The sequence below is a fragment of the Xenopus tropicalis genome, chromosome 5 (assembly GCF_000004195.4).
Source record: "Xenopus tropicalis strain Nigerian chromosome 5, UCB_Xtro_10.0, whole genome shotgun sequence".
NCBI classification, from domain to species: domain Eukaryota; kingdom Metazoa; phylum Chordata; class Amphibia; order Anura; family Pipidae; genus Xenopus; species Xenopus tropicalis.
In genome coordinates, this window is record NC_030681.2 from 44,919,469 (window position 1) to 44,946,026 (window position 26,558).

A 26,558-nucleotide genomic window follows, 5' to 3' on the forward strand; every position below is an offset into this window, starting at 1 on the left:
CCTTCCCACACTCCAATAAAGAGGCAAAGGGTAAATCTGTTGAACTTTACTGGGTGATTGTGGAAATAAATGTGTGGTAAAACTGTAATACAAAGGAGATAAAGTACAATGAGTATATGGGAAATACGCTAACACAAAACAACTGCAACATACAAAACATTTCTGGATCTGATTATATGCCACAGTGTCTCTGAGGAGCTGGCAGCCTTTTAATGGTGGCTCAGTCCAGGGTTTATGACCATAATCCTTACCAGCGATGCTACCATGGGGAGAAGATGGGTAGTGTGTGCTTCTTGTGCAGCATGATCTACAAAATGGAGTCTGTACTCCCACAAAGCATTGCAGACATCACATGGCAGGAAGTGTGGTGGTTCCATGAGGTCATAGGTCACACAGGAAATTAATACTTGCATTTGCAGCAAACAGTCAGCAGAGGGAGTTCACTGCTAATGAGTACAATAAACAGCAAAAATGATGGAAGCTGTGCTGGAGACATGACAGATACCAAGTGGGCTTGGTCAGCCGAGTGTGAAAAAGCATTTCAGGATGCAAAGCAAAGACTAACGAACAGCAAGTGGCTAGCACACTATGACCATAGTAAGCCACTCAGATTAGCATGTGATGCCTCACCCTACGGAGTTGGAGCAGTTATATCACATATACTGCCTAATGGAGAAGAACATCCAATTGCTTTTGCGTCTAGAACCCTAACACAAACAGAGCGCAACTATGCTCAAATAGAGCGGGAGGCACTAAGTATTATTTTTGGAGTAAAAAAATTTCATAAATATCTTTATGGAAGGAAGTTTTCACTGGTCACTGATCACAACCCACTTCTGGCCATTCTTGGGCCAAAATCAGCAATTCCAACATTGGCAGCACTTCGAATGCAACGGTGGGCACTACTCCTATTGGCATATGACTATGATATTGTATATAGACGTTCTCAGGATCATGGGAATGCAGATGCTCTATCACGGCTTCCGTGCCCATATACAACAGATGTTCATGACGAAAGTGTCATTTTTCAAGTTTCATTTGCAGAGGAACTACCTATTTCTTGCAAAGATATTGCAGCTGCAACAAGTCGTGATCCTCTTATTGCAAAAGTGTGGGACTTTACTTCCAAAGGCTGGCCGAACTACAGCTCTGACAAAATCCTTAATTTTGAAAAGAGAGATGAGCTTTCCATAGATCAAGGTTGTTTATTGTGGGGGATACGGGTTGTCATTCCCCCAAAATATCGTCATAGGCTCTTGCATGAACTTCACGAAGGCCATCCAGGTGTAAACAGGATGAAAGCACGAGCTCGTGGTTACCTGTGGTGGCCAGGCCTGGATCAAGATATAGAAATTTTTGTAAGTCAGTGTACTGCTTGTGCTTCTGTACAAAATCAGCCACCCACTGCACCCCTTCACCCATGGACATGGGCCACATCGCCGTGGGAAAGAATCCATATTGACTATGCCGAAATAAACCAGCAAACATTTCTTGTGGTTATAGACAGCTATTCCAAGTGGTTGGAGGTGTTACCCACTAAAACGAGTACAAGCGAGAAAACGATTACCTTGCTTCGTAATTTGTTTGCATCCTATGGTCTGCCAAAGGAATTGGTTTCAGATAATGGACCTCAGTTCACATCTCAGGAATTCCAGTACTTCTTGAAACAAAACGGTATCAGGCACAAATTAACTCCACCTTATCACCCAGCTTCAAATGGTGCTGCTGAACGGGCTGTTCAGACATTTAAAAAAGCCTGGATGAAACACTCAGTAGCCAGTGAGTCCGCTCGCACTACAGGAGAGTTGAGACTTTGCCGTTTTCTGTTTAATTATAGGAATACGCCACATTCAGTCACTGAAAGTACCCCAGCGGAACTGTTTTTAAAGAGGCACCTCCGAAGCAGGTTGGATTTGCTTAAACCCTCTTTAGCTGATACAATGGAGAAACATCAGAAGCAACAAGTCAAAGCACATAATAGCTCCAGACAAAGAATCAGAAACTTTTACCCAGGTGATAAGGTCTTGGTTCGAGACTTCCGAAACTCAGGGCGCCTTTGGTCTCCAGGGACCATTTGCCATAGAAGGGGTCCCCTGACGTATGAGGTTCAAATTGGTAATCGTCATATTCATGTCCATGTGGAGCATCTGGTTCCAGATAAGAGTGTGTCACCTGTACCTCCTTCATTTTCTACCATTGACTTTCAAGTACCTGTAGCGCCCTCACAGGAATTACCAGATGCCAACAATCCATCTAATTCAACCAGTGCTACAGCCTCTGAGGGTGAACGGAGGTATCCGATACGGGCACGCAAGGCTCCTGACAGACTGGACTTATAATGCCACTATGTTATTGTTAACTTGGACATTTCTGCCTTAAAATGTTTAGAACTGAGTTATAACTGTTGGTTACATATATATAATATATATATATTTTTGAGATCTACTTTTTGCTAAAAAGGGAGGAATGTAGTAACCTGCTTGTATAGACATTTTGGTTAATGGCATTCTTGCTGTTTTGCCATTAATTGATGATGATGATATTCCTGTTCCTGTTGTGTGCTTCCTGTTAAGCTGAGAGCAAGCATGGAGCAGGCCAGATCTACCTGCCATGTTCTAATAAATATATCAAAAGTTCCAGTGTGTATCTGTACCTGAACTAACACAGCAGAAGTATTAACCCACTGCTAGCCAGCAGTTTATTACAGTTTTAGTGACTATAGCATCAATTGTATGATTCAGTAGAAAGTACTGTAGGTCACCCACTGTAGACTTTAGAGTCATCCTAAACCTGGCAATGTCACTCCAAAATATGCACTATTACAGTTATGAGTTACAGATACATACTGAGGATTTGTTACTTCCTATTGCAGGTAAAAAAGCAAAAAGTGGTGACTACTAGATTTTGATGTAACTGCTAAAGAGTATTCAGAAAATGATATGGTGCCTAGGGTTTCCTGTCTTTCATTCTGTTTCTTCCAAACCAGGGGGGCTCTAAGATGTGAAGGCAGACAGCTGAAATACCAGTAACATAGTATAACATAACAGTATATAACCAATATAACGTAACAGTGTTTGTATGCATCTTTAAATTCTTATGGACTGAAGGGTAACCAGACCAACTAATGGTACACAAAAAGGCAGCTTGAACCTAAACCTCTGAGATCTGACTCACTGACTGATTGGGTCACTGCATCTATCTGACTTCACTGCTAAGTAGATTTTTTTTTTCAGAGAATCCTTGTCTTTTAGCAATAAGTATTAAATTTCTGTAAAAAAATCAATTTGTAGATTAATACACTGCTGTTATGATGGGATGCACATAGTTACATAGTTACATAGTTACATAGGGTTGAAAAAAGACCATTGTCCATCAAGTTCAACCCATCCGAGTAAACCCATGATTTACAGGAGTGAGTGACTTTATTAGCAGGATGAGTAAGCCTCTTTTTTTGTTTCAAATCCAATACTTTCACTGACACTACACATTCAAACAATAATATGGATCTTTATATTTAAATTAAGAAAACTTTTTGAAAACTTGGATCTTAAAAAAAAGATCATTATGACCCATGAGCAGCTCGACAGCTTGGGTACATTTAAAAAAAAAAAAAAAAAGTTTGCCAGAATGGCATCTCTACTATAGCATTAACCCTCCCCTGTATATTGGTAGTGGTATCACTGTTCTAATGCACTTATGTGCTTCTTCCTCATTAATGCAAGCTGAATTACGACATTCTGAAGGCACATATTTTTTGATTTCCCCTAACCTTGAGTGTCAATTTCCATCTCAAGCTCCTTTAAATACAAAGTATATTTTCAGCATACTGTCTCTCATTTCTAACCTCATTTTCTAAGCCACTCCTTTCTATGTCTCTCTAGGTTAGGGGTCCTATCAGGTCAAGACTGGACCCCTCACAGGTCCAATAAACAATGACTGTTTGGCATATTACAACAGCCCATTCGGCATCGTTCCAGGCTTGGCTTGCCACCTTTTTTAAATGTGATAAATTAATGGGCAGAGCAGAAAGGGGGTGGGGGCGTGACAAGTATTGCTGGTAAATACTGCCGTTAGGTACATTACCAACAAGGCTGATGAAATACCATCCCAAGTCCAGGCCAGGGCCCTAATTAACTAAATAGCTTCCATTGGAAATGGATTTTGATGCCAGGGACAGGCAAAAAAACTCATGGTGACTGGCTGCACCACCAATACTAGTTTTACAAGTGTAAATAAATACCATTGTGTTAGATAGATTGTGCTGGCTATAAGCAAGATATTGCACAATGCCATTCCCCTACCAGAAAATGCAGCTCTCCTGTGTAACACTAATATAGTATTAGCCTTAGCTAGTGTCGAGGAGTGACTTGACTCAAGAAAACTTCATTTCTGAGAGTTTGCATTTACTGTAGTGGTTCACAGCATTGTCCTTAGGGTTACTCTATCATGAGTGGTGATGGGTCAGCAGCTTGTGGTCATGTGTCGAAATGCTCAATACCTAATGCATTTCTAGTGTTCCAGTGCTTTAAACACTATTCCAGTATGGGACATGGGTTTTAAAATGACATCTGATTCAGTAAAATCTAGTGCAGCTTGCAGCCATTACAAATCTACATTTCATCTTGAATTTCTATTCAGTTTCAATTGAATTGATTCAAATGTGGTGTCTGTGTTCTGCAGGCAAACTCAGGCACTCTGGGAATGGTGACTTCTGATGTCATGACACCTAGGGGTTGAAAATGCTAAGCGGGACATGGGATTTAATGAAATAAGATGCACTAGGTGGGGATGAAATGAAATAAAACTTGAATAAAAACAATTAATGTAAAAGTAGTAAAAAAAATTCACAAAATACTCTTGGGTACAGCCTTTTTGTATGCTTTAGTGCTAATGTTACTCTGAGCACCACTTATGAATTTGAAGTACCATTTATGCACCACACTGCCTTTACTCCACTGATGACTGCCCTGAACCCATTGGTTTCCAGACAAATTTCAAAACTTCCGATGCTGCCAAGGAATGAAATAAAAATTTTCAGTTAATATCTGTTTGTCAGTCTCAGTGCGCATATTGGTTGGCACTGAGAAGCAAACTATTGATTTCTATAAAACAAATCAGTGGTTGCACTGCATTAACATTTCTGCTTTGTTTTCCAGTATGGAAGGAAGCCTGGTGTATTTGAAATATACTGAGCTGAGGGAATCTAACACACTAGAGGATAGCATATAATACTGTATATGTCTCATGTACAGGGTTGGACTGGGGGGTGCAGCGCCCACCGGGGCTCCCGCCCCAGGGGTCCAGCAGGTGCCCCCGCCAGTCGTGTCCCCTCCCCCCCCCAGGGCCCCCCTAACCCCCTGTAGGGCCCATACCCGACGTCCTCCCCGAGCACATATAAATTGAACGCGTCAGGGGAGGAACAGTCAGTAGGGGGAGTGCCGGCAAAGGTCAGGCTGGGCTGCCGGGGCCCACTGGCGACCCTGCTCATGTATGGTGCCCAAATACTGTAGTGACATCATTAAGTGTCAGGACCAATTAAAAAACATATTATCTTGACTGTCAGCCTGATCCCTGATTCTAATCTGGTCCTGATCCCTGATTTTGATAACTGAATCTGATTCTGATACTTGATCCTGGTGTCCCAGTTATTGCCATCAGACCAATTCTGCCTCTAATCCTGACAAAGGTCTCAGACACATACAAGAACAAAAAGGCAGCTTTGTTACCTATTGTAAGCAGCCACATACCTACTGGCTGTTGGAGAAGGAGTGGTGCGATTGTAATTTAAATGGTTTGGAATGAAGCTAAAACTTCCTTTATCCTTGTTTAACAGACTGCTAGATATGTAGAACATATAAATAGATCAAATACATATAAAATCAAAATAGTGCACTTTGAGCAATTTTTTAATGAGTCCTGTGTAAAACAATTTATGTAGTTGCACAAAGCTCCTGCAACTGCTTGGGTTCAAGGACCAAAATTCTGCTGTGTGTCCCAGTAACTTGTGATTGTGCTACTCCTGCAATATGAGAAGCAGGTGCCCCTTAAGAAAAAAGGCAAGGTTGTAAATCAATTGGACCTTTCCCCAATATGCCCACCATAGCAACAGGAATGCAGGCCATCAGGGTGAGGAAACAAGCCGATACAATCCTTGCCCCCACAGGATTTACCATTGAAGCAGATAAATGAAACTTAAAGTAAGTAACGTTACAGCATTTCAAATGCAAATTCACAGTTTCAGCATATGTTTCATTGGTGATGCCATGGATTGCATCAGTATCAAATATAAAGGTACTGAGACGTATCAGAAAGAAAAAAAGGAAAAGAGGATCGAGTAAGAAATTAAAAGAGAGAAAAGCGCAATAGGATTTTTAAACTTGCCGATCGTTATCTGCCCGATTTTCCACCAGGCATTTTTATTGTAATGTAAATTGTTTAGAATTCAAACTCCCATCATCCTCAGCCATCCATCTATGCACCTGCTAACTGTTCTTTTACATTATATTACATAAGCACCTCTTACTTTAAATAGATGAAGTAGGGTTAGATTTGGTAGCATCAGACACATTGAAGTGAATCTCAGAAGGTTTAAGATGAATCTGGGAACCAAAAGGTTCAGGGAAGCCATTGTGGGGTACTGGGGGTACAACTGTAGGAGTTCCAAACCTTGCTGGGTGCCTGGATGGAAATATTTACTATGGCAGAGGGGCCCTGACTGTTACACTTGTACTTAGTAGGAAAATGTTGTTTCTGATGGCAGTCCTGAATGGGTTAAAGGTTAAGCTATACAATTTACAGGAAAAATAGATACTATGCACTGATCAACCTCTTAGGAGTTTTTTCTAGCAGGAGAATATATGTTAGCTATTAAACAGCTACCTCCCTCTCTGCTATGATATAGTGAAAGTCTTTGGCTTTTGGTACAGTGCCATGAGAGAGCTCCTCCTTGCTGCCTCTGTCCCTTCTCGACTGCTCTGTGTCCGCTCTGCTGCTGCTGCTGCAAGGCGTGTCGGCTCTGAGAGGCTCATGTGATGGAGTAAAGCAGAGGAGGGAGGGCTAGGGAGGAATATGACAGGCTCACACCTAAAAAATAAGACCCAAACCAATGGTGTACAAGTTAGTGTGCTGTCAGCCAGCTCGCCAGCATCTTCTCTAAACAAGGAGAGCTGAGAAGGAAGGCTTTGTGGAATTCTTCTTTCCCCTGGATGGGATAACTCTGACCCCTCTCAGCCTGGGTCACAGCCACATTATTCTAGTCAGGCTGCAGATCTCTAGGTGTTCTGTCAGGAGCAGGGGGTGTCCTCCTTCTCTAAGGCACTATATATTACATCTATATAAAGGGACTAGAATTAATCAGAATCCCAACAGGGAGCTACTGTCCCAAGGAGAGAGTGAAGAGCTGGGACTCAGGCACCATGGGAGCTGCTACCTCGCAGGTCAGTGAAAAGACCAAGGAAGAGCAAGCTGAGAAGCAGGAAGATCTTGAGAAAAATGTGCCCAGTGTGGATGCAGCAAGTGAAGGTGCCCCTGAGGTAAGGCATTTGACTCCCCCAAAATCTACCTTTTTGTATAAGTATGTCTGAGGAGCTTGTGCGCCTTTCACACATTGCTGCAGGGTGGGCTTGGCTATGGCTGCCCCACCTGTGTGCTCACACCTGGGGATTGTGCCTGCATTCAATATCCAGTGCTCAGGTGGGAAAGTGTGGAACCTGCATGTCACTTACTGGAAATACAGTAATGGTATTGATACAGGCTGGGCACTGGGGCAGGGGATGCATTTCTGAGGGGTATGATAAAGGAAACTGTATGATGGGATTGAGTTGATTGAAAGTGTACAATGGGAGAGTGGGTGCATTTGTTCCTGAATGAGAAAGGAAAATGTATGACAGAATAAAGTTGATACAGGGTGGGCATTAGAGAAAGTGTGGGGAATTATAAAGTAAAGAGAATGACTGTATAGAATTGATACAGGGTGTGCATTAGGGAAAGTGAGGGGAATTATAAAAGAAAGAGAATGGCTGTATAGAATTGATACAGGGTGGGCACTGGGAAAGTGAGGGGAATTAAAAAAGAAAGAGAATAGCTGTATAGAACTGATACAGGGTGGGCACTGGGAGAGAGGGTGCATTTGTTCCTGAGGGAATGATAAAGGACAAGTGATTGTATATGGCACAGTTTGTGCTTTGGGATAGGGGTGCATTTGTTTCTTAAAGTGCATTAATGAGGAATGACTGTGGAACAGACAATAGTTCTCTCTGGGAGACTCATAGTTAACCTGTAGTTTTCAGTTCTTTCGAAATCTCTGTATATTCCACATCTGCTAAAAAATGCGTAGGAAACCAAAACAAGATTGCAACAAAATCAGGGTCATTCCCATTTTGTACATACCAGTGTGTATTATTTATGAGAGAGAGGGAAAGAGACTAAAACATCCATACTCTGCTGTTTTCTGCATAGACACTGAGAAGCTGGAGACCAAAATACCGTCAGTGACAAAACCCTGTATTAGATTTACCTAATCCACTTTCCTATGCTTGAGAGGGCTAATAAGAGCTATAAAGAAGATGAGTGTAAGATGTGAGAGCTAATCCCTGTGCTGTGTGGCTATGCCCAGCCCCAGCCTCTCCTGCAGTCCTGTGTGCCTGCTCCCTGCGTATCCAGCATTGTTATTCCCCACCCTCAAGGTTACAGCACGTGGAGATCAGATTCTCCTTTATCTTCCGCCTGCGAGTGGACTGCATAGGGGCGCCGTCCTCTGCACCATTATCTCATTATCTTATTAAGTGTGAATCAGCAATCTGTTTATATGGCATTCATTTCTATCAAAACAAACTCCAAAGACTTAATTGTTAATTTTCCAAACACACTAACGATTTCCTTTTGTTGCTAGAGATGCCTGCAGTGTATATATATATATATATATACACACACATTTATTATATTCTTTCATTGGTTTGCCCACAACTGCAATTTCCAGGGCCAAGTTGTATATTTCTAATATATGATATATTGAGCCCCAAACCTATGCATTATGATTTATAGTGCAAAAGATTGGGACGTCACACATCATACGCACAGAAATCATTCCCTGCCCCAAAGGACTGACAGCTGTGGGACAATGCTCCCCTCACCTTATCCCATCAACCCAACAGCTAACGGTGCACAGCCTGCAGACATTCCCACTATCTGCACATTTACATATCAGAGAACAGCAAATGATTTTATCGTAGGATACAGGCTAATTGGTATTCAGTTGAGATTTCTTTTTACAAACTTGTTTGACGTGTTCCTCAAGGAATTGCCAGGGGATTGAGCAATAAACTTATTGATGGATGCTGAGCCAGCACGCTAGGGCTGCCAGCATAATGTGTGTCGGTGTGAGCCACAGTTAATGGATATTCAGAGGAGCCAGAGACAGTGCTGGAGTGCATCTGTAAAAATGCAGTATTGATGAGAACCCATTACTCTGCTAACCACTAAATTACTAATTCAGTCATAGAATTCAAATCTATACAGAAAGAGAGTAGCAGTTTTTATACCATATATTTAATTAAATTTGCATTGGAATAGGAGATATTGCTAAGTAGAACAGTAGTCTTTGCAACCCCAGGAACTTTAACTATGCTTGTATTGCACCCCAACACTTTTTCCAATTTTTCATTTGTTTATTAATGACCTGGAGGTGGGCATAGACAGTACTGTTTCTATTTTTGCTGATGACACAAAATTGTGCAAAACTATAAGTTCCATGCAGGATGCTGCCGCTTTGCGGAGCGATTTGACAAAATTAGATAACTGGGCAGCAAACTGGAAAATGAGGTTCAATGTTGATAAGTGCAAAGTTATGCACTTTGGTAGAAATAATATAAACGCAAACTATCTACTGAATGGTAGTGTGTTGGGGGTATCCTTAATGGAGAAGGATCTAGGGGTTTTTGTTGATAACAAGTTGTCTAATGCCAGGCAGTGTCATTCTGTGGCTACTAAAGCAAATAAAGTGCTGTCTTGTATAAAATAGGGCATTGACTCAAGGGATGAGAACATAATTTTGCCCCTTTATAGGTCCCTGGTAAGGCCTCACATTGAGTATGCGGTGCAGTTTTGGGCTCCAGTCCTTAAGAGGGATATTAATGAGCTGGAGAGAGTGCAGAGACGTGCAACTAAACTGGTTAAGGGGATGGAAGATTTAAACTATGAGGTGAGACTGTCGAGGTTGGGGTTGTTTTCTCTGGAAAAGAGGCGCTTGCGAGGGGACATGATTACTCTGTACAAGTACATTAGAGGGGATTATAGGCAGTTGGGGGATGTTCTTTTTTCCCATAAAAACAATCAACGCACCAGAGGCCCCCCCTTTAGATTAGAGGAAAGAAGCTTCCATTTGAAGCAGCGTAGGTGGTTTTTCACGGTGAGGGCAGTGAGGTTGGGGAATGCCCTTCCTAGTGATGTGGTAATGGCAGATTCTGTTAATGCCTTTAAGAGGGGCCTGGATGAGTTCTTGATCAATCAGAATATCCAAGGCTATTGTGATACTAATATCTACAGTTAGTATTAGTGGTTGTATTTATAGTTTATGTATGTGAGTGTATAGATTGGTAGGTGTGGGTTGTGTGTGCTGGGTTTACTTGGATGGGTTGAACTTGATGGACACTGGTCTTTTTTCAACCCTATGTAACTATGTAACTATGTAACAAGGGTTGGGGATCTCTGCTGTAGACTGAACCTGCTTAAATACAAATATAGAAGGGAGGACAACACGGATAATTGATTTATAATGAATACTACTAATCTGAGCAACATTGTTACAAACACAGACAAAGAAGAAACCAATCAGTGTACATTCCCTTGCCTTCTGCTTCATTGCTAATAATGAATTAGCTGTGAGTTAATACATTTTCCATTACAGATGTTTCAGCAAGTTTATGATAACATTTCTAAGGCACCAACCATTTGCACATCGAGATAAACTCCATATGGTCCAAACTGATTTACTCTGGTACTGTGTTACTATTGCAAGGATGCAAAGCCTTTAAATATTTTCTCATTTTACTGAATAACAAATCTCATACAGAAAGTGTATTCTTATCCAGCAAGTCTTGGGACATGAGGAGTTTAGATAGGCGGTACCAGTAGAATGCCCTCCCCTAAAACTACACTACTGAAAACAACATTACATTCTTCCAAGCATGCCATGGACCGGGCATATAAATCTTCTGATCATATATAGTTCCATGGTAATTGGTAATGGGCTCTTATTCTGAATGCTGCTAATTTGTATGTAGGAAACATGCTGCCATTATGTCATGGAGCAATGGATAAATAATCTGGTACTTATCTTTGAAAAGTCTGGTGACTAAATGCAGTAACCAATAAGCAATTAGCATTGTGATAGTCTGCTGCAGGTGGAATACCAAATGCATAAATCTAGTTACTATGGGTTCCTAACTGAGGCAGTTGGCTAAATGTAAGTTAATGGGTCCATATATCTTTTTGTTATGTTTACAGTCATATTCTTCCTCCATTCAGAATTCAGCCAGAGTAAAAGAATCGAATCCATGTGCTAACCATGATTTGTAAAACACATTTCCTCTGCAAACTTTAGACCACAAAATCCCCTTCTGCTGCCAGCTATTACAGCTGCTGATCTCTCTGCACCCTCAAAATGCTCTTTAAGCTTTGCAAACTGAGATGAAAAGCTGAAATGTGGAAACGGAGCTTCCTGTTGCAAATTAGCGAGGATTACTAGAGGCCAGGGAATTGTAAATACACCACAAAATTAGTCATTTACCAGAAGGGAATACGCATGTACACAAAAAGATGTTTAAAAAATGGAGGCATTTTGCATTTAATGATACTTGCATTTGCCAAAGTCTCCTTGTCTTTAATACATAGACGCATTCACACTTTATGAAGTGATGTTTTCATGATGCTTCTGCACATGGTGTAGTGTGATGTTAGTGTGATGTTAGAAAAAGGAATACTAAGTTGGTCAGGGAAATGTTCTAAGAGGAAGATTTTTTTTCTAGGAAAAGGTTGTAAATAACTTGAACAGGCCAAAGTTTATTATAAAGCAAAGCCAGGTAGTTGTAGTTGTTGCAAAAGCAGGAGAACTGATTTCAAGTTATAATTAAGATATGGAATTATAGTGGTTTATTTGGTGGAATTACAGGGTAGGGTATTTAAGGCTGTTATGTAGTTGGTAGAGACTAAATGCAATCTAAAAGGTATTCTTAGAGTCTGGCACCTGAAAGCATTGTGTACATTTAATCAGGGCCGGATTTAACTTTTCGGCGCCCCGAGGCCACCCCCGCCCCCCCACGAGTGCGCATGCGCGATTGCGCGGGTGCAGCCCGGGTGCAGCCAATTAGAAGCCTACGCGCGTTAGAAGGAGTGGGCGGAGTTTCAGGTGGGTTCTTGGCAGGGCGCGCTAGTACGCATTCACACATGTTAGGCACCCCCAAGTGACTTTAATCGCTTACCTTGTACCCCGGGCTGGTGCCCCTGTTCGGAGAGAACAGCACCAGCCTGGGGTAGCTGCAGCGCTTCCTCCGTCCTGCTTCGCTCACGCGCGCATGCGCAGTAGAGTGAAAAAGCCGAACTTTAACAGAGAAGTCGGCATTTCACTATAATGAGCATTTGCCGGTCCCGGGACTTTGCCGGCAAAACGAAGCAGGAAGAAGGAAGCGCTCGCTACAGGTACCCCGGGCTGGTGCTGTTTTCTCCTAACAGGGGCACCAGCCCAGGGTAAAAGGTAGGCAATTAAAGTCACATGAGGATGCCTAACATTTTGGCACCCCCAAGTGACTTAGCCTTTCCTTGTCCTTTAACTCTCTATAAGAGTTGACTACATTCTACTCCATTTATAAAATATCGCTTGTGTTTAAATAAAGAATGTAGAGGTGCATTTGGATAAAAAGGTGTTATGTAAGGGCACAGCTAACAATGGTATCACAGCACTTGTAGCACTTCTTTGCCTTGCTCCCAAAGGAGCCTAGGAGCTAATTTGACCTGACTTTTTTGGTTATTTTGGTCTTTAGTCTTACTATTGTAGCAAGAAAACCATGATCTCATGGTTATCTCATGAAAACTCAATATAAATGACAAAAGGGTTATGTATAGTGGGGAATTCACATTATTGCCAGTGGGAGGACATTTCGGAGAGATTACTCATCTGCAGTAGCATATATTTAATCACTGGTGACTAAGGTCCCCATGGGCTCTCACCCTAATCTTCTGTTGTTACTTTTAGGGCTCATTCACAGGGGCATTTAGAACTGCATTCCCTTTCCCCATGGTGGAATATACAAAAAGCTAAGGTACTTGACTGCAATTGTAAATGCCCATGTATTTGCCTTTGCTGTAGGCAAATAGGGATTAGAGGTTAAAAATAATGTAAAATATTTTGATGGGGTTTGTAATATAATATGACTTAATATCCCATATGGCAGCATATAGAAATATGGGCTAAAATGCAAGACCTGGATAAGTTATTGCAAAAAAAAACCAAACTACTTGGAGGTAGACTGCAATGCAAGCCCTTGAACACTTTTGTCCCTGCGAATACCATAGGGATTTGTATGATATTTTCTCAGCTCTTGGAAAACCTAAACATAACACCCCCAGATTCAATGTACAAATAATCTGGAACAACAAACTGGGGTCAACCAGCTGACAATCAACAGCAAAGCTGCACAGAATTATATAGTCAAAATGCACCCCATACTGTGAAATATAGGAATAATATAAGCCATTGAGGAGTTCCATGACCATAATAAGGCAAAAGGGCAAAGGCCAAGTGCTTTTATGCAGGTCATGGAACTCTGAGATGACTTCTAATAGTCTCATATTTTACAACAGGGGTAAATTATTTCTTATAATACAAAATACAAAAATTTCAGTGAATCATATAAAAAATTTACCGAACAGCACAGATTTTAACTGATGACATAACTATGCACAGTTTATAAGGATATAGGTGATCAGTGACATCATCAAACATCATCTGTGCTCAGTGATGTAATTTGTCACATGACTCACTGAAACATGTGTATTAAAAAAAAAAACAATATACAACCTGTTGTAAAATAAGTTCCTTGATGTCCTCAGTGATTCCTAATATCAATTAATTTTTTATAAAGGAAAAATATTATTCCCAATATTATTAATATGTATTTATATTGCTCCAACATATTGTGCAGGGTTTATAACAGTTATTTGTTTCTTGGTGTCTGTTTTTCCCTTCAGGAACATAACCAAGTGTTTTGTCCTGCTTTATATGTTTAGACATGAATACATCTAATAGCATTCTTTGTTCAGTCAGAAGCCTGGTACTTTTTTCATTATTTCTTCTGTGTCTTGGAGAGAGTACTAGTGTTTCTCTGAAGCAGACACTGCAGTTTACAATAAACAGGAAATAAAGGAAGCCCAGTTTCAGTGGAGGGGCCCTACAAAGCATTACAGAGCACTACACCACTGTGAGCCTTAATTTGTAACAGTTTTGTACAATCCTGCCTTTTCTTTTGGATCCGAATCAAAGAGCCTCCTGTGTGAAATGGCTGTTAGCCCCGAGGCCCAGCTGAGAGCTTTATCTAAACTTTCTCTGGGAAGTGGAGGCTCTAGATTCCCAGCCATTTGTGGCATAGATCCTGATAAATATCCCCTTCGTCTCAGTAGGGAAAGAATGCCAGGAATGCCAGAGTATTCTTGGAAATAAGTCCTATGCAGCAGCTCTGCCTGAAGAGCTAAAGAACTGCACTGTAAATCTGCTGGGCGCCTCACTGCAGCCTACTAACTGTCTGCCCATTAGCTGTAAGTGATGGCGGTGGTGTTATTGTCATTCTTAATAATTTAACAACATGCCCATAAAGCTTAAGCAATATATAGATTGGTGCATTAGCAGTGATTAAAAAATGATGAAAAGATTTGTACTTTTTTAAATATTTCTAACATGGAATAAATGGGTTGAAATCTAATACAATGAATAAGGCACAGTTAATTTGCTAGTTCTCATGTCAGAGGTAAGGTAATCTTACTGAGGACATGTTTACCACCATGTGGTTAGTACCTTGCTGTGAAAAGCAATACATTAGCATACTTAATTGATCTGCCTTATTTAATGGCAATTGACCAAGCAGCTTCAAATTGCTGCAGCTATTATGGTATATGTTATTCAGTGCTAGGATCTTTATCTGCATATTTACTTTTATTTGTACAAGTATCAGCATCCATGATTGCGTTGACAAGGCAGCATTATGCGAAGCCTGTAATAAAATGACCTTCAGCGGCGAAATAATCATGAAGAATGAGAAAATGCTTTGTTTAATATAAGAAACAATAACATTATATGAAGTATCACACAGACAAAGCTGAACATATAATTGTTCATTCTTATTTTCTTTATCCCTAGATCTATCCTGTAACTCAGCTTGCAATTTATGTCCTGCCCAGGCTGGCTGGCTTTAGGCTTCCTTATCACCATCTATAGCTCCCCTATAATGTTGTATAATTTTTTAGGAAAAGCTAATAGTGGATGAGCCCAAGCTCTCGAGGCATGATAGCATTGTATAGTTGAAAATGAATTGGCTACCTGTGACCAGTTAAGGATTGCTATGTTGATATAATGTAACATGTACAGGAGATTACATAAAAATGCTAGCAGAGGTGTAACAATGTAGTAAATGCAGTTCATAAATATATTTGTAGGTAGGGTATAGGACCTGCAAAAACAAGTTACTTTGAAAACTGATTATCTCACAACTGATTTTGTACATTTTTCTAGTTGTGGTAAGATGGTTTAAGGAAAATGCTTGATAGTAAGAACCATCTATCATTTCTTACGCTGATTTCTGTCAGCTATGGTTACTGCTTACATCCATTCTCTGTGTTGGCCCCTGAGTGCTCATGACATTGAAGTTGGCACTACTGCAAACAACAAATGGAATTTTGGAAAGCAGAAGGCATATAGCAAATAAAATCATCTATTCCTGTCAGTCTTTCATAAATGAATCCCCAAAGCTTTGCTATTTGTTTGTAGCAATGTTGCATACCCAATTAAAGCAGTGGATAATATTAAGTTCCCATACATTGATGTAACTGGGGGCTAGAAAGTCTTAGGGGCAGATTTATCAACATTCTGATTTTCGTGGTTTTAGAGGTTTCTGTACTACAATTAAACCCATTTCCACTAAAAATGCACACCAAATTGAAATGCAGAATGAAGACAAAAAAACACGAAAACCACAATCTGTTTGGTTTTTACATTTTCTTTGTGGATTTACAATGAAAAACCCAGAAAACCACCAAAACCTGGAATTAAATAATTGTTACAATTTGCCTAGGGCAGCTCCCATTCACTTCTACATGACCTCGCCATCTTTTAGAAAGCAAAGTTTTATATTAGTGTTTTTCATGGTTTTTATGATTAATAAATTAAGAAAAGTTCTTTTTATGATGATCCCTGATGAAAGTCCCAGTATGGGACATCTCAAACTTATGGTGTGCTGCTCATGTTGCTGCATATATATATATATATATACAGATACCAAACTAGGTTTACAATGTTGTTGGTGTGTGTATGGCCAGCTTAAACCCCGCTCTTTAGCTACTGCTGCCTCCCATATATTTGAACGGGTAAATGGTCTATATCAGAGGCTTGCACTGACATGCAGTAATCACTCTGTGTATGCTCCCAAGCAATCCTCTCTTGGTAGAGCTTTTCCTATCCATGAGGACCATGGCATTCAAAAGAAGCTTGTGTAGCTTTTGAAAAATAATGCTCATGATTTAATAAAGAAACCTTTATATATATAACGACATAACTTTATTTACGTAATTTCACAGTTTATACTATTAACCATTGAAGAAAGACATTTTATGTTATCGCTTGTAATGTATACAGTTGGTAAAGTGGTAGGAGAGCAGGTGGAATTAGGGTTGATAGGGTGGATAAGGGTCTTGGCATTAAACTATGTATTTTTACAGCAATGGATAGGAAAAAACAACATGAGAAATGTCATAAATGTGAGTGTATAATAGGTAGGGATTTGTAAAATGATCACCTAGGCCCATGAGGAAGAGGAAAGAAGTTGTCAGATTCAGATATCAACTGTCAATGTTGATATATATGTTTTTGTTGAATAGGGAGTTGTAAAATAATATGGGAAAAGAACATGGTCAGAGACAAGTAGATGGAGATGTCAAGAGTGTGAAAAAACAGGTACCTAGAGTGGACTGTTTAGTTTGTAGGAGAGGTCATGCGAGACAAGAGGACCAAATAATGGACATGGTCTGGAGAAGGTTACGGTAAGATCCACTGTTTCAGTAGTCTAGAATTAGGAGAGAAAGCTGGAACATATTAACATAGTTTTATTAATAAACTCTTGCTCGTGATTTGCTTGACACTCTTGTTAAGGAAGTTTTTGCTTTGACAACGGAACTAGATAACTGATGGTGCACTCTCTGTTTCTTATGTTTGTTCATACTGAAAAGTCATTGTTTATCACTTATAACCTCAACCATACCTGTCTTTGCCTTTCTCAGGGCTAGGCTTGACTGAGAGTAACACAAGCCAATACAGGATGACAAATCCTGCTGGAGGAAGCAGTCCCCCATTAACTATAACAGCTATTTGCATGCACCCAGTCTCAAATAGCCTTTTTGGGATATCAGCAGTAAATTTACAGGAGCTTGTTTTCTACTTCATATCTGTTCACACATAGCTGCCCAAATGCCACTGGTTTCTTAGTGTTATTATTTTTTATTTATATAACACCCACATATTCCAAAGCACTTTTAAGAGAAAATACTGTACATCTACACATTACTTTATTCCCTAGTGGGAGCCAACTGATCTGCCCATATGTTCCTGGAGTAGCAAATTATAAAAATATAATGGAATTTTATTCTGTAGAGATCAACTATTCTGCAGGACAGCAAATGCAAAGCAATACAGTTAAGGGTGAAAATACACAGAGATACTTGTAGCAGCTACTTTTCACGCAGCTACTTTTCACGGCTACAAATATAGACAATGCTGGTCATTGACTGATAACTGCCTCTACATGTGTTTTAGTAGCTGCTAGTGATGGGTGAAATAATTCGCCAGGCATGGATTTGCAGCAAATCTCCGCGTTTCACCATTGGCGGATTGTTCACGAAACGGGTGACAAAATTTTCCACAAGAAATTTTGCAGCACGTCAAAAAAATTGTTGACCACGTCAAAAAATGATTGTTACGCACATAAAAAAAAATTACGTGCGTCAAAAAAACTTGCGCACATCAAAAATTTGACACAATTTTGACACACAACATTTTCTGCGGCACAAATTTGCTCATCACTAGTAGCTGCTACAAAGTAGCTCTGTGTGTCTTCATACTCATGCTGAAAGTCAAGCCATTGAATGTCAGCGGAGACATTTGTTTGCTAATTCTGCTATATTTCTCCTAAAAGAGTAGGAAAGCAACTTTTGGGGGAAAAAAGCTATGTATGCTTTAGGTAGTACCTGCAAATTGGGCAGAAAGACTCTTTCTCGCATACAGCCTAGAAGAATGAGCTTTTCTGTTATTTGAACCATGATATATCAAGGGGGCCTGTTTTCCTGTTTAAAAATAAATTGAAAGTGCAAAAAGGTGTGTAAACACAACAATTGCTGTTTAAAGCAGAAGGAAAGGTTTATTCACCAAATATTAGGCACCCCCAGTGATTGTAACCACTAGGCCTGCCCTCCTCTTAGTAGAAAACTGCACTGACGCAGTGTAAATGGAAGTGAGCGATCATCTTCTTTACTTATTCAGTATTCATGATCCCCGTGCCAAGACATGCACAGTAAAGTAAAAAAAAAACGGTGTTTTTGTTAAATTACAGTTTTTTACTCTACTGCGCATGCACGTGGTGCAAGGAAAGAAGCAGGTAGGGGCAGTTGTCTGCTAACAGGGGCTCTGGCCTGGGGAATCAGGAAAGTGATTACAATTACTGGGGGGTGCCTAACATTTTTAACGCCCTTGTACTTATTTTCTTTCCTTCTCCTTTAACTCCAAATTAGTTACACGTACGTTGCGTTAGTTTTATTGCCTCTCTGTGGAACTGGTCTAAAGTGTTTTGGGCAACGCTTCTGCTTTACCTCAGTGTGAAAAACTGAGATATATCCTCAAGACACAAAAAAAAGAAACATTTTAAAAACTTGGAACACATCACTATGTACTTTCCATTTCAAGATGTTCCCAGAAAGTTACAAAGCATATTTCTTGTTCCATTTTCAATGTCATATTGGTCATAAAATTGTTTCTAACAGTTTGACCCACGACTTTGTATGGGTGGTCACGGTCAAATTATGTGAAAACTTCCAATATGTGGGAATTGTTGAGCGTGAGGTCAGAGTGTTGTGCTTAATTAAATGCGCTAATACTGTACGTCCCTGCTTGTTGATTTGATTTACAGTGACTTGCCGTTTATCTCATCACACACTGGACATTTTAGTTTTCTTTTTTTCCTCGGACTTTACTTTTTATGAAAGGAAACTGAAGCAACCTTTAAGTACATCTTTAGAACAGACGAAGACATTGTGCAAAACACATTGCGAAGTAGGAGGAAATACCAGATGTGAAGATTTTTAGGGAAATGCCAAAGATAGACATTTTCCCAAGGGAAAACTTAGAATTGCCCTTCTGTATAGTTAATGCTGCCAGCAGCCAGAAGAGTTTGGTTTTCATAACAAGATGCCTTAGTGCTGGTAGGAATAAGTACTGCAGTTCTGTAGAGGACGTACTGAAGGTTCCATCCCCACAGACGTTTGTAACATCAAATTATTAAAAGGGGGGTCTGCCGCACAGTGATATAGTAAAAAAAATTAGTGACCCTGAAGGAGGGCATACCCAACATAAAAGGCAAATCCATTTGAGATAGGTTAAAACTGTACAAGCTGTGTCCTTCTCTGCCTGTCTGGTCTGTGATTGGTCAAATATTTGTTCTTAAGATTTAAATAACGCCCTCTAGCCCTAAATAAAAGGGCAGGTAACGGGAGCATCACTAAACTCCTGGGGATAAGTATGTTCTACAAAGTACTTTAGGCTAGCCTGAATCAATATATATAGCTCCATACAGTACATACAGTGAAAGCAACCTTGCTTCAATTGCTTGAGAGTCAATAATGCATGGTGTGCATCCAGGGTTATGTAACAGAAGTGAAGGCAGCACAGTAAGTGATTTTTGAGCTAGACTTCATATGTCATAGAAGTGCAAATGGGCTGTACCCAGGTCAATAGAGGCATTATAACCAGAGCTTTATTGATAGGAATCCCTCAAACACTCCACTGGCATCAGTGTAAGAGGAATATTGATTAAGTGGCCTTACCAAAATAGGTTGACGTATGGGTTCTATGACCAACTGTTTTAACAAGTAGGCAAAAGGGGCATTTGCCCAGGACCCTCTAGGATATGGGGCCCACCATCAGACTATTGTCTGGTATAACTTTTGACGAAAGCATGTGCTAGAAATGGTAGATCCCTAATTTAACTGATCGGAGGAGCTCTACATCATCAGCATTGTATATTATTTTCATTATTTTACTCCTGGAACATATGCCCCAAGGGATCTTTCTAACAAAAACCTGATCAATTTTGTAAATGCATTTTTTTTAATCTTGTGTTATTACAGTGTATCCACTTTTATGACTTTTTATGGTTGTTCAATCAGCAGAGACCAGAGTCTGCTTTATTTTATTTAGGTATACCTGTTACAGGTTATATCTTTCCTACCAATCAGATTGTTGCCCTGGGCTGGTGCATACCTTAAAGAAGCCCTGGTTCTTTGTGCCTTTTCACTTCTGAAAGCAGATTATGTAGAGTTATAAGGAGGGGAATTGTGCAACCAAACAACAGTGTGTCTTTTTGGAGGGGTCAATGTACTTTTCTCATCTGCTCAGTCTTCAAATTGATATTTGCCTTCAACATGTTTTGAGTTGCTTAGCTGCTTTGCACTAATGCATGTACATCAGTTTTAGTTTTATATATATTTATCACTTTAGCCACTGTTTCATGGTAAACATAAGATAAACCCATAAAGCATGATGGGGTGAATGTTACCTGTGTATTTAGCTTAGCAGTTACACCCTGTACGAATTGACCTTCTTTTAACATACCTTGCAGCCCTCCTTATTGACCCTAGAATTTCCCTTTTTGTCAGGGAAAAAGGCCTTCATATATGAGGGCGGAATGGAAGCTAACAATTATGCTACACAGTGGACTGATCAGAAGGAATAAAGCACTAGATGAATTGTCAACTTGGGATAGGGATGATCACTGTTCAGAAGGTTTTCTTAAAGGGGAATGATTGTATTCACGATTTTTGATGTTTGCACAAGGTCTAGTAGCTTATAGCAACCAACCTATTGCACTCAACCAACCTATAGCACTCGAAAAAGGCTCTCTGTGCAAAATATACTTGTACCTAGTGAACATTTATAAAGAAATGTATAAATTTAGCAATTAAAATCACTACTGCTACAGCTAAGATGTGGTTTTGCCTGTTTGCCCAAAAGTGTAATCCTAAAATGTACCTTATTTATTCTGGGGGTCACTTCCTGAGTATTACTGTAGTCACTTGATGTTTCCTCTGAGCCTCTTTAAGTGAGTGTTACGCTACAGGACATGAGTCCCTTCTACTTGTCATCTACAGCTCAGCAGCTATCAGCAACTGCCTTTGTAAGGATTGAAATATGGGAGAAATATTGACTTCATCGAAGGTGTCAGTATTGCTTTTAGGAGTGTGTTGTTTTGTTGTCTGTTTGCATTGACATAGTTATATGTATGCAGTAGTTTGCTTGTCTGCTGTCTAAGATATAGTCTGTACTTAGAGTCCTGCCTGATTGCTTTCAGATAGTTGTACAAAAAATAAGATACATGTTTGCTTTTACTTTTATACTTTGTTATCACTTTATTTTGTAACTAGAAAAAAGCAGCAGAAATACTTAGACAGGGTCGGACTGGACTTGCAGGACACCGGGAATAACCTGGTGGGCCCAGCCTGAAACCCTGGGCACTTCCCTTCCCCTGGCCTCCCCCATCAATCGCAGCTACGGACCCCCAGTGCAGAGCTTTGAAGCATACAAACAGTTTTAATCTTTTAAAATCCTTCTTATATCATAGTTATAACTTGCACCAAAGATGCATCACGCCACAGATGCAGGACTATATTTCACACTTTGAAAAAAGAAGATTTTTTGCTGGTTCAGCAGGAGAGGCTGCTGAATTAGTGCTTCTAATAAAAACAAAGGCACTGCAGATTTGCTGTAATGCCTAGCTAAGCCATCACTGCGACTGCACTGCCCCTTGTCCAAGGACACCCATCCATTAGCTGATATGACATGAAGGAGAAGATACACAAGGCTGGGGAGAGATTAGGGAGTGGCTGCCTGGATCGATGTCTGTTTTATTTTAGCTCTGAAAATAAAGAGGTTTGAGTTACTGGAAGTGCTATGTGATACTATTGTCTGCTTGTCTCGCTCTCACCGTCGAAACAAACCAAGATTCTAGTTGATTTAAGTCTTCTTTAGAGAGGATTCTTTTTCGTTTTTGTTCGGAGTGCTTTTGTGCAAATAGAAAAGTCCATTCCTATCTCTTTATTTAGTTGGGGGATAAATAAAAGAATGTGGGAGGATTCAAGTTCTGGTAGAAACAGTGCCACTTGATAAATGGGAGCACAATATTACAGGTTTTCTGGGTCCTTTTTGAACTCCCTGTTATCAGAATTTGAAGGAAACAAAGGAATGTCTTTAGGGTTGTGTAGTTAGTTGCAGCTAACTGCTTGCATATATGATCAGATGGAAGAACTTGAAGGGCCCCCTAGAAATCATATCCCCTGACTTGCATTGAAGTTGGAATGTGAATTCTGACAGCGCAATTGGGCAGGTTTCTACAAGCTGTATGATGCAACAGAGGTGGGAGAGCAAGCTTGTCCAATTGTTGTGCAATCAGGGGTTACTGCAAGCCACTGAATCTGAATATATATATATGTGTGTGTGTGTGATCACTCAATCTGACCGCACTTACGTAGAAACTGTAGAGCAGTAGTAAAATAGTGGAGTAGTAAAATGAGACATCTGAGACAAGAGCATGGTCAGAATTAGGGGAATCTAGCAATAAGCCAAATCATAAGATTTTATTTGCAGATGCAACTCTTAGAGGATGCAATTTTACCAAACTTGCAGTTGGGCTTTATTTTTTGTGTTTTAAAATATTGTTTTTCCTATTTTGCCTTTTCATAATGCAACTTAATCTTTCTGATTCTTGGGGTAACTAACGCAGGCAAACAAATACTAATATGCTGCTAAATGTTGGCTGCTAGGATAATTGGAACCCTAGCAGCCAAACTTGGGAGATTGTTACATAGTTACATAGTTAAGTTGGGTTAAAAAAGACCAAAGTTCATCAAGTTAAACCCTTCCAAGCGAACCCAGCACACACAAACCTATACTGACCTATTTATACACTCACATACATAAACTCTATATACCAACATTATTACAAATTGGAGATGCTGAACAAATAATTAAATGCAAAAAACCCAGTGGGTCACCATAACTTTCAATGCTGGGAGTTGCTGGGCCATTCAAAGTTGTTTAATTATGGAGATCACTGTGCCTTTTAATCCCCTGAGGCACTGTTCTAAATAATGCTGTGGGTTACTATTTCTTTTAGTATTGTGGTTCACTTTACCTTTTAAATAGCAAGGAAAGCCACAATTATGGGGGGCGAGGGGTGACAATACTGTATGTTGTGGGTGACAGTAAATGGTATCACTAAGTTTCCCCCAGGCGAGCATTTCATTTAGGAAAAAAATGGGGGAAAAACAAAGACAGCTTTGTGCCACTATCTCACTAACATTTCACATCTTCAGACTTCAGGTGGCCATACATTATTATACTCTGAAACCACAGATTTCAGAACAATCTGAAAATGTCATAACTGTACCTGAGGAAGCCAACCCAAAACACTCAAACATTTGTTGCTAGCTCTATATTTCAACCACTGAAAAATCACTATAGCCAGCAAACCATGGCAACTGGTCACATTAGTTACACGCAACTTTTCCTGAGAACCACTGCTCTAATTGTGAAAGCTCCCACACTGTTGCCACAGTACATATGTTGAAGGTGCAAATGCACATTGTTGTGCAACCATTGGCAACCAATTAAATTGTTGCATTTATGGTTCCTGTAGCTGGCTAAAAAAACACTGTTTGGTTGCTATGGGCTACTGCCCACAGGGAAATTTGTCACGTGTTGATATTGATATTATTATATATTGATATAGATATTGCCAGCCACAATTTATCAATACATTGTCAAAGCCTAGGAAGATGAGCCATATTGCAAGCAGTGGACCCTACTAGGGAGGCCCTGAATCTAAGGGATTGGTAATATTTGCAACCTTTGCACCTCTATAATTACAACCCATACCAAGAATTTCTTGTATCGCCCACTATTTTCTCAAAACCGTCACATTTCATCTGAGAAGATCTTGAAATATTTAATGCAAGTTTCATAAAGCACAGTGAATATAAACTAAACACTGCTTAACTACAGACATGCCTTTCTTTTCTATGTCAAAAATATGGCTTAATGAATTCCACCCTGCAGCATCCGGTATATCAGTGTGTTTTGCATGCTGGATTGGATAAAATTCCAAGAACTGGGAGCAGCAGCAGATTTTTCTGGTATGTTGCTGCAGATCGTCTATTTTACATTATACCTTACTTGTTAAAATAACTTTGTCACCCACTGCTGGAATGTAGCCCCGTCCTCAGCAATTTTTCACATCGGAGTGCTAATTGTTATGTATTGCTCGGTTAGAGCATTGCCCTAAAAGGAGGGATGAGATAGTCCGGCAGCAATAAACCAGAGGATGGAATGTTTACCCTCAAAAATTTCAATCAAAGATATATTTAACACATTTATTGCTGAAATAGTTGCCACCCTGGAAGCACATAGCTGTCATGACCATGAAACACATTTTGTATATTAAGAAATATAAAAGTATAATTTGTTATAATGTTATTCTGCTGTCCATCAGACTTTTGGCATTTTAATTTTTAATTTCCATCTTAGCCCAAACATATTGCTCTTTGTCATAAGAACTACTCCTTATTCTCTTTTACGTAGTACAGGTTTAGGATCTGTTATCCAGAATGCTCAGGACCTAGGGTTTTCTGATTAAGGAATCTTTCCATAATTTGGATCTCCATAACTAAAGTCAACTAAGAATCATTTAAACATTAAATATACCCAACTGAATTTTTTGCTTCTAATAAGGAATAATTATATCTTAGTTGTGATCATACACAAGGTCCTGTTTTATTACAAGTATGGGATCCTTTATCCGGAAACCCATTATCCAGAAAGTTCTGAATTACTGAAAGGCCATCTCCCATAGATTCCATTATAAGAAAATAATTCTAATTTTTTTAAATTATTTTCCTTTTCTCTGTAATAATAAAACAGTACCTTGTACTTGATCCCAACTAAGATATAATTAATCATTATTGGAGGCAAAACAATCCTATGGGGTTTATTCAATATTTAAATGATTTTTAGCAGACTTAAGCTATGGAGATCCAAATTACGGAAAGATCCCTTATCCGGAAAACCCCAGGTCCCGAGCATTCTGCATAACAGGTCCCATACCTGTAGTAGAAAGAATAAAGAAAGTATTTTTAAAAATCAAAATGATAAAAAATGGAGTCTATAAGAAGATGGGGTTTTTGTAATTTGGAATGGATACTGGATTCCTGGATAACAGATCCCATACCTGGAGTGTCCTTTAATTTCTATGCCCAGTGCAAGTTTTGCTATCTCTTGCTAATCATGCTGCTTTTTTTCAACTAAGAGTCAAGTGTTTTCTCCTTTGCTAAATTCTACTGGCTGCAAACAGACCCTGGCATGTCAAGATACAGGCTAAAACAGCCCCCACCAACTCACTAAATAGTGACTGATATGGCATCTTAGAGCAGCCCTTCTGGCATTTGCCAGAATCCACAGATTGCCAGTCCAGGCCTGGCTGTAAATATTTTACAGGCCTATTTGTATACTGCTGCTTGATGATTACTTGTGGATAATGAAGGTGTTTTGTGCAGATCTGCAGGATCATCTTGCACAGGCTGAGGCAGGTGCAGAGCACAAGTCCCCAGGGCTGAAATGGACCATACTTAGCTCCGCTCTTTAGTTTATGTTCAGTACAGAACTCCCTGGTGCATGTATAATGGCACAGAAATGGAGAAAAGGGACAAAATAAAAATTTAAAGTAGTTTAGGGTTAAAATGCTTAGAAAACGAAGCATCCGGGAATGAGCTGATCTTACTTAATCAAAGAATTATGGTGACATAGCTCTTGAATCGGTGCCCAGAAAGCTTTGTTCAACATAAAGTGCTTTCTCAAGGAGGAAGGAGTGCAGAATTAGAAATGTTTTTCACGCACTTTTCAGGGCAATATAAAGAATATATACATATACACATATAGAATAGAAGTTGCTTATATATCAGCTATAGACCTTTACTGCTGTTAGAGCTTA

The 26,558-nt window shown here is 39.8% G+C and overlaps 1 protein-coding gene across 1 annotated transcript in view; it reads left to right on the forward strand.

Moving 5' to 3' along the window:
- Positions 1-7,101: 7,101 nt before the first annotated feature.
- akap12 (A-kinase anchoring protein 12) overlaps positions 7,102-26,558 on the forward strand; it is a 62,095-nt gene continuing 42,638 nt past the window's right edge. Inside the window, exon 1 of the mRNA XM_002934453.4 lies at positions 7,102-7,532. Coding sequence (XP_002934499.1) covers positions 7,416-7,532 — 117 coding nt within the window. The 5' untranslated portion in view covers positions 7,102-7,415. The remainder of the gene's footprint in view (positions 7,533-26,558) is intronic.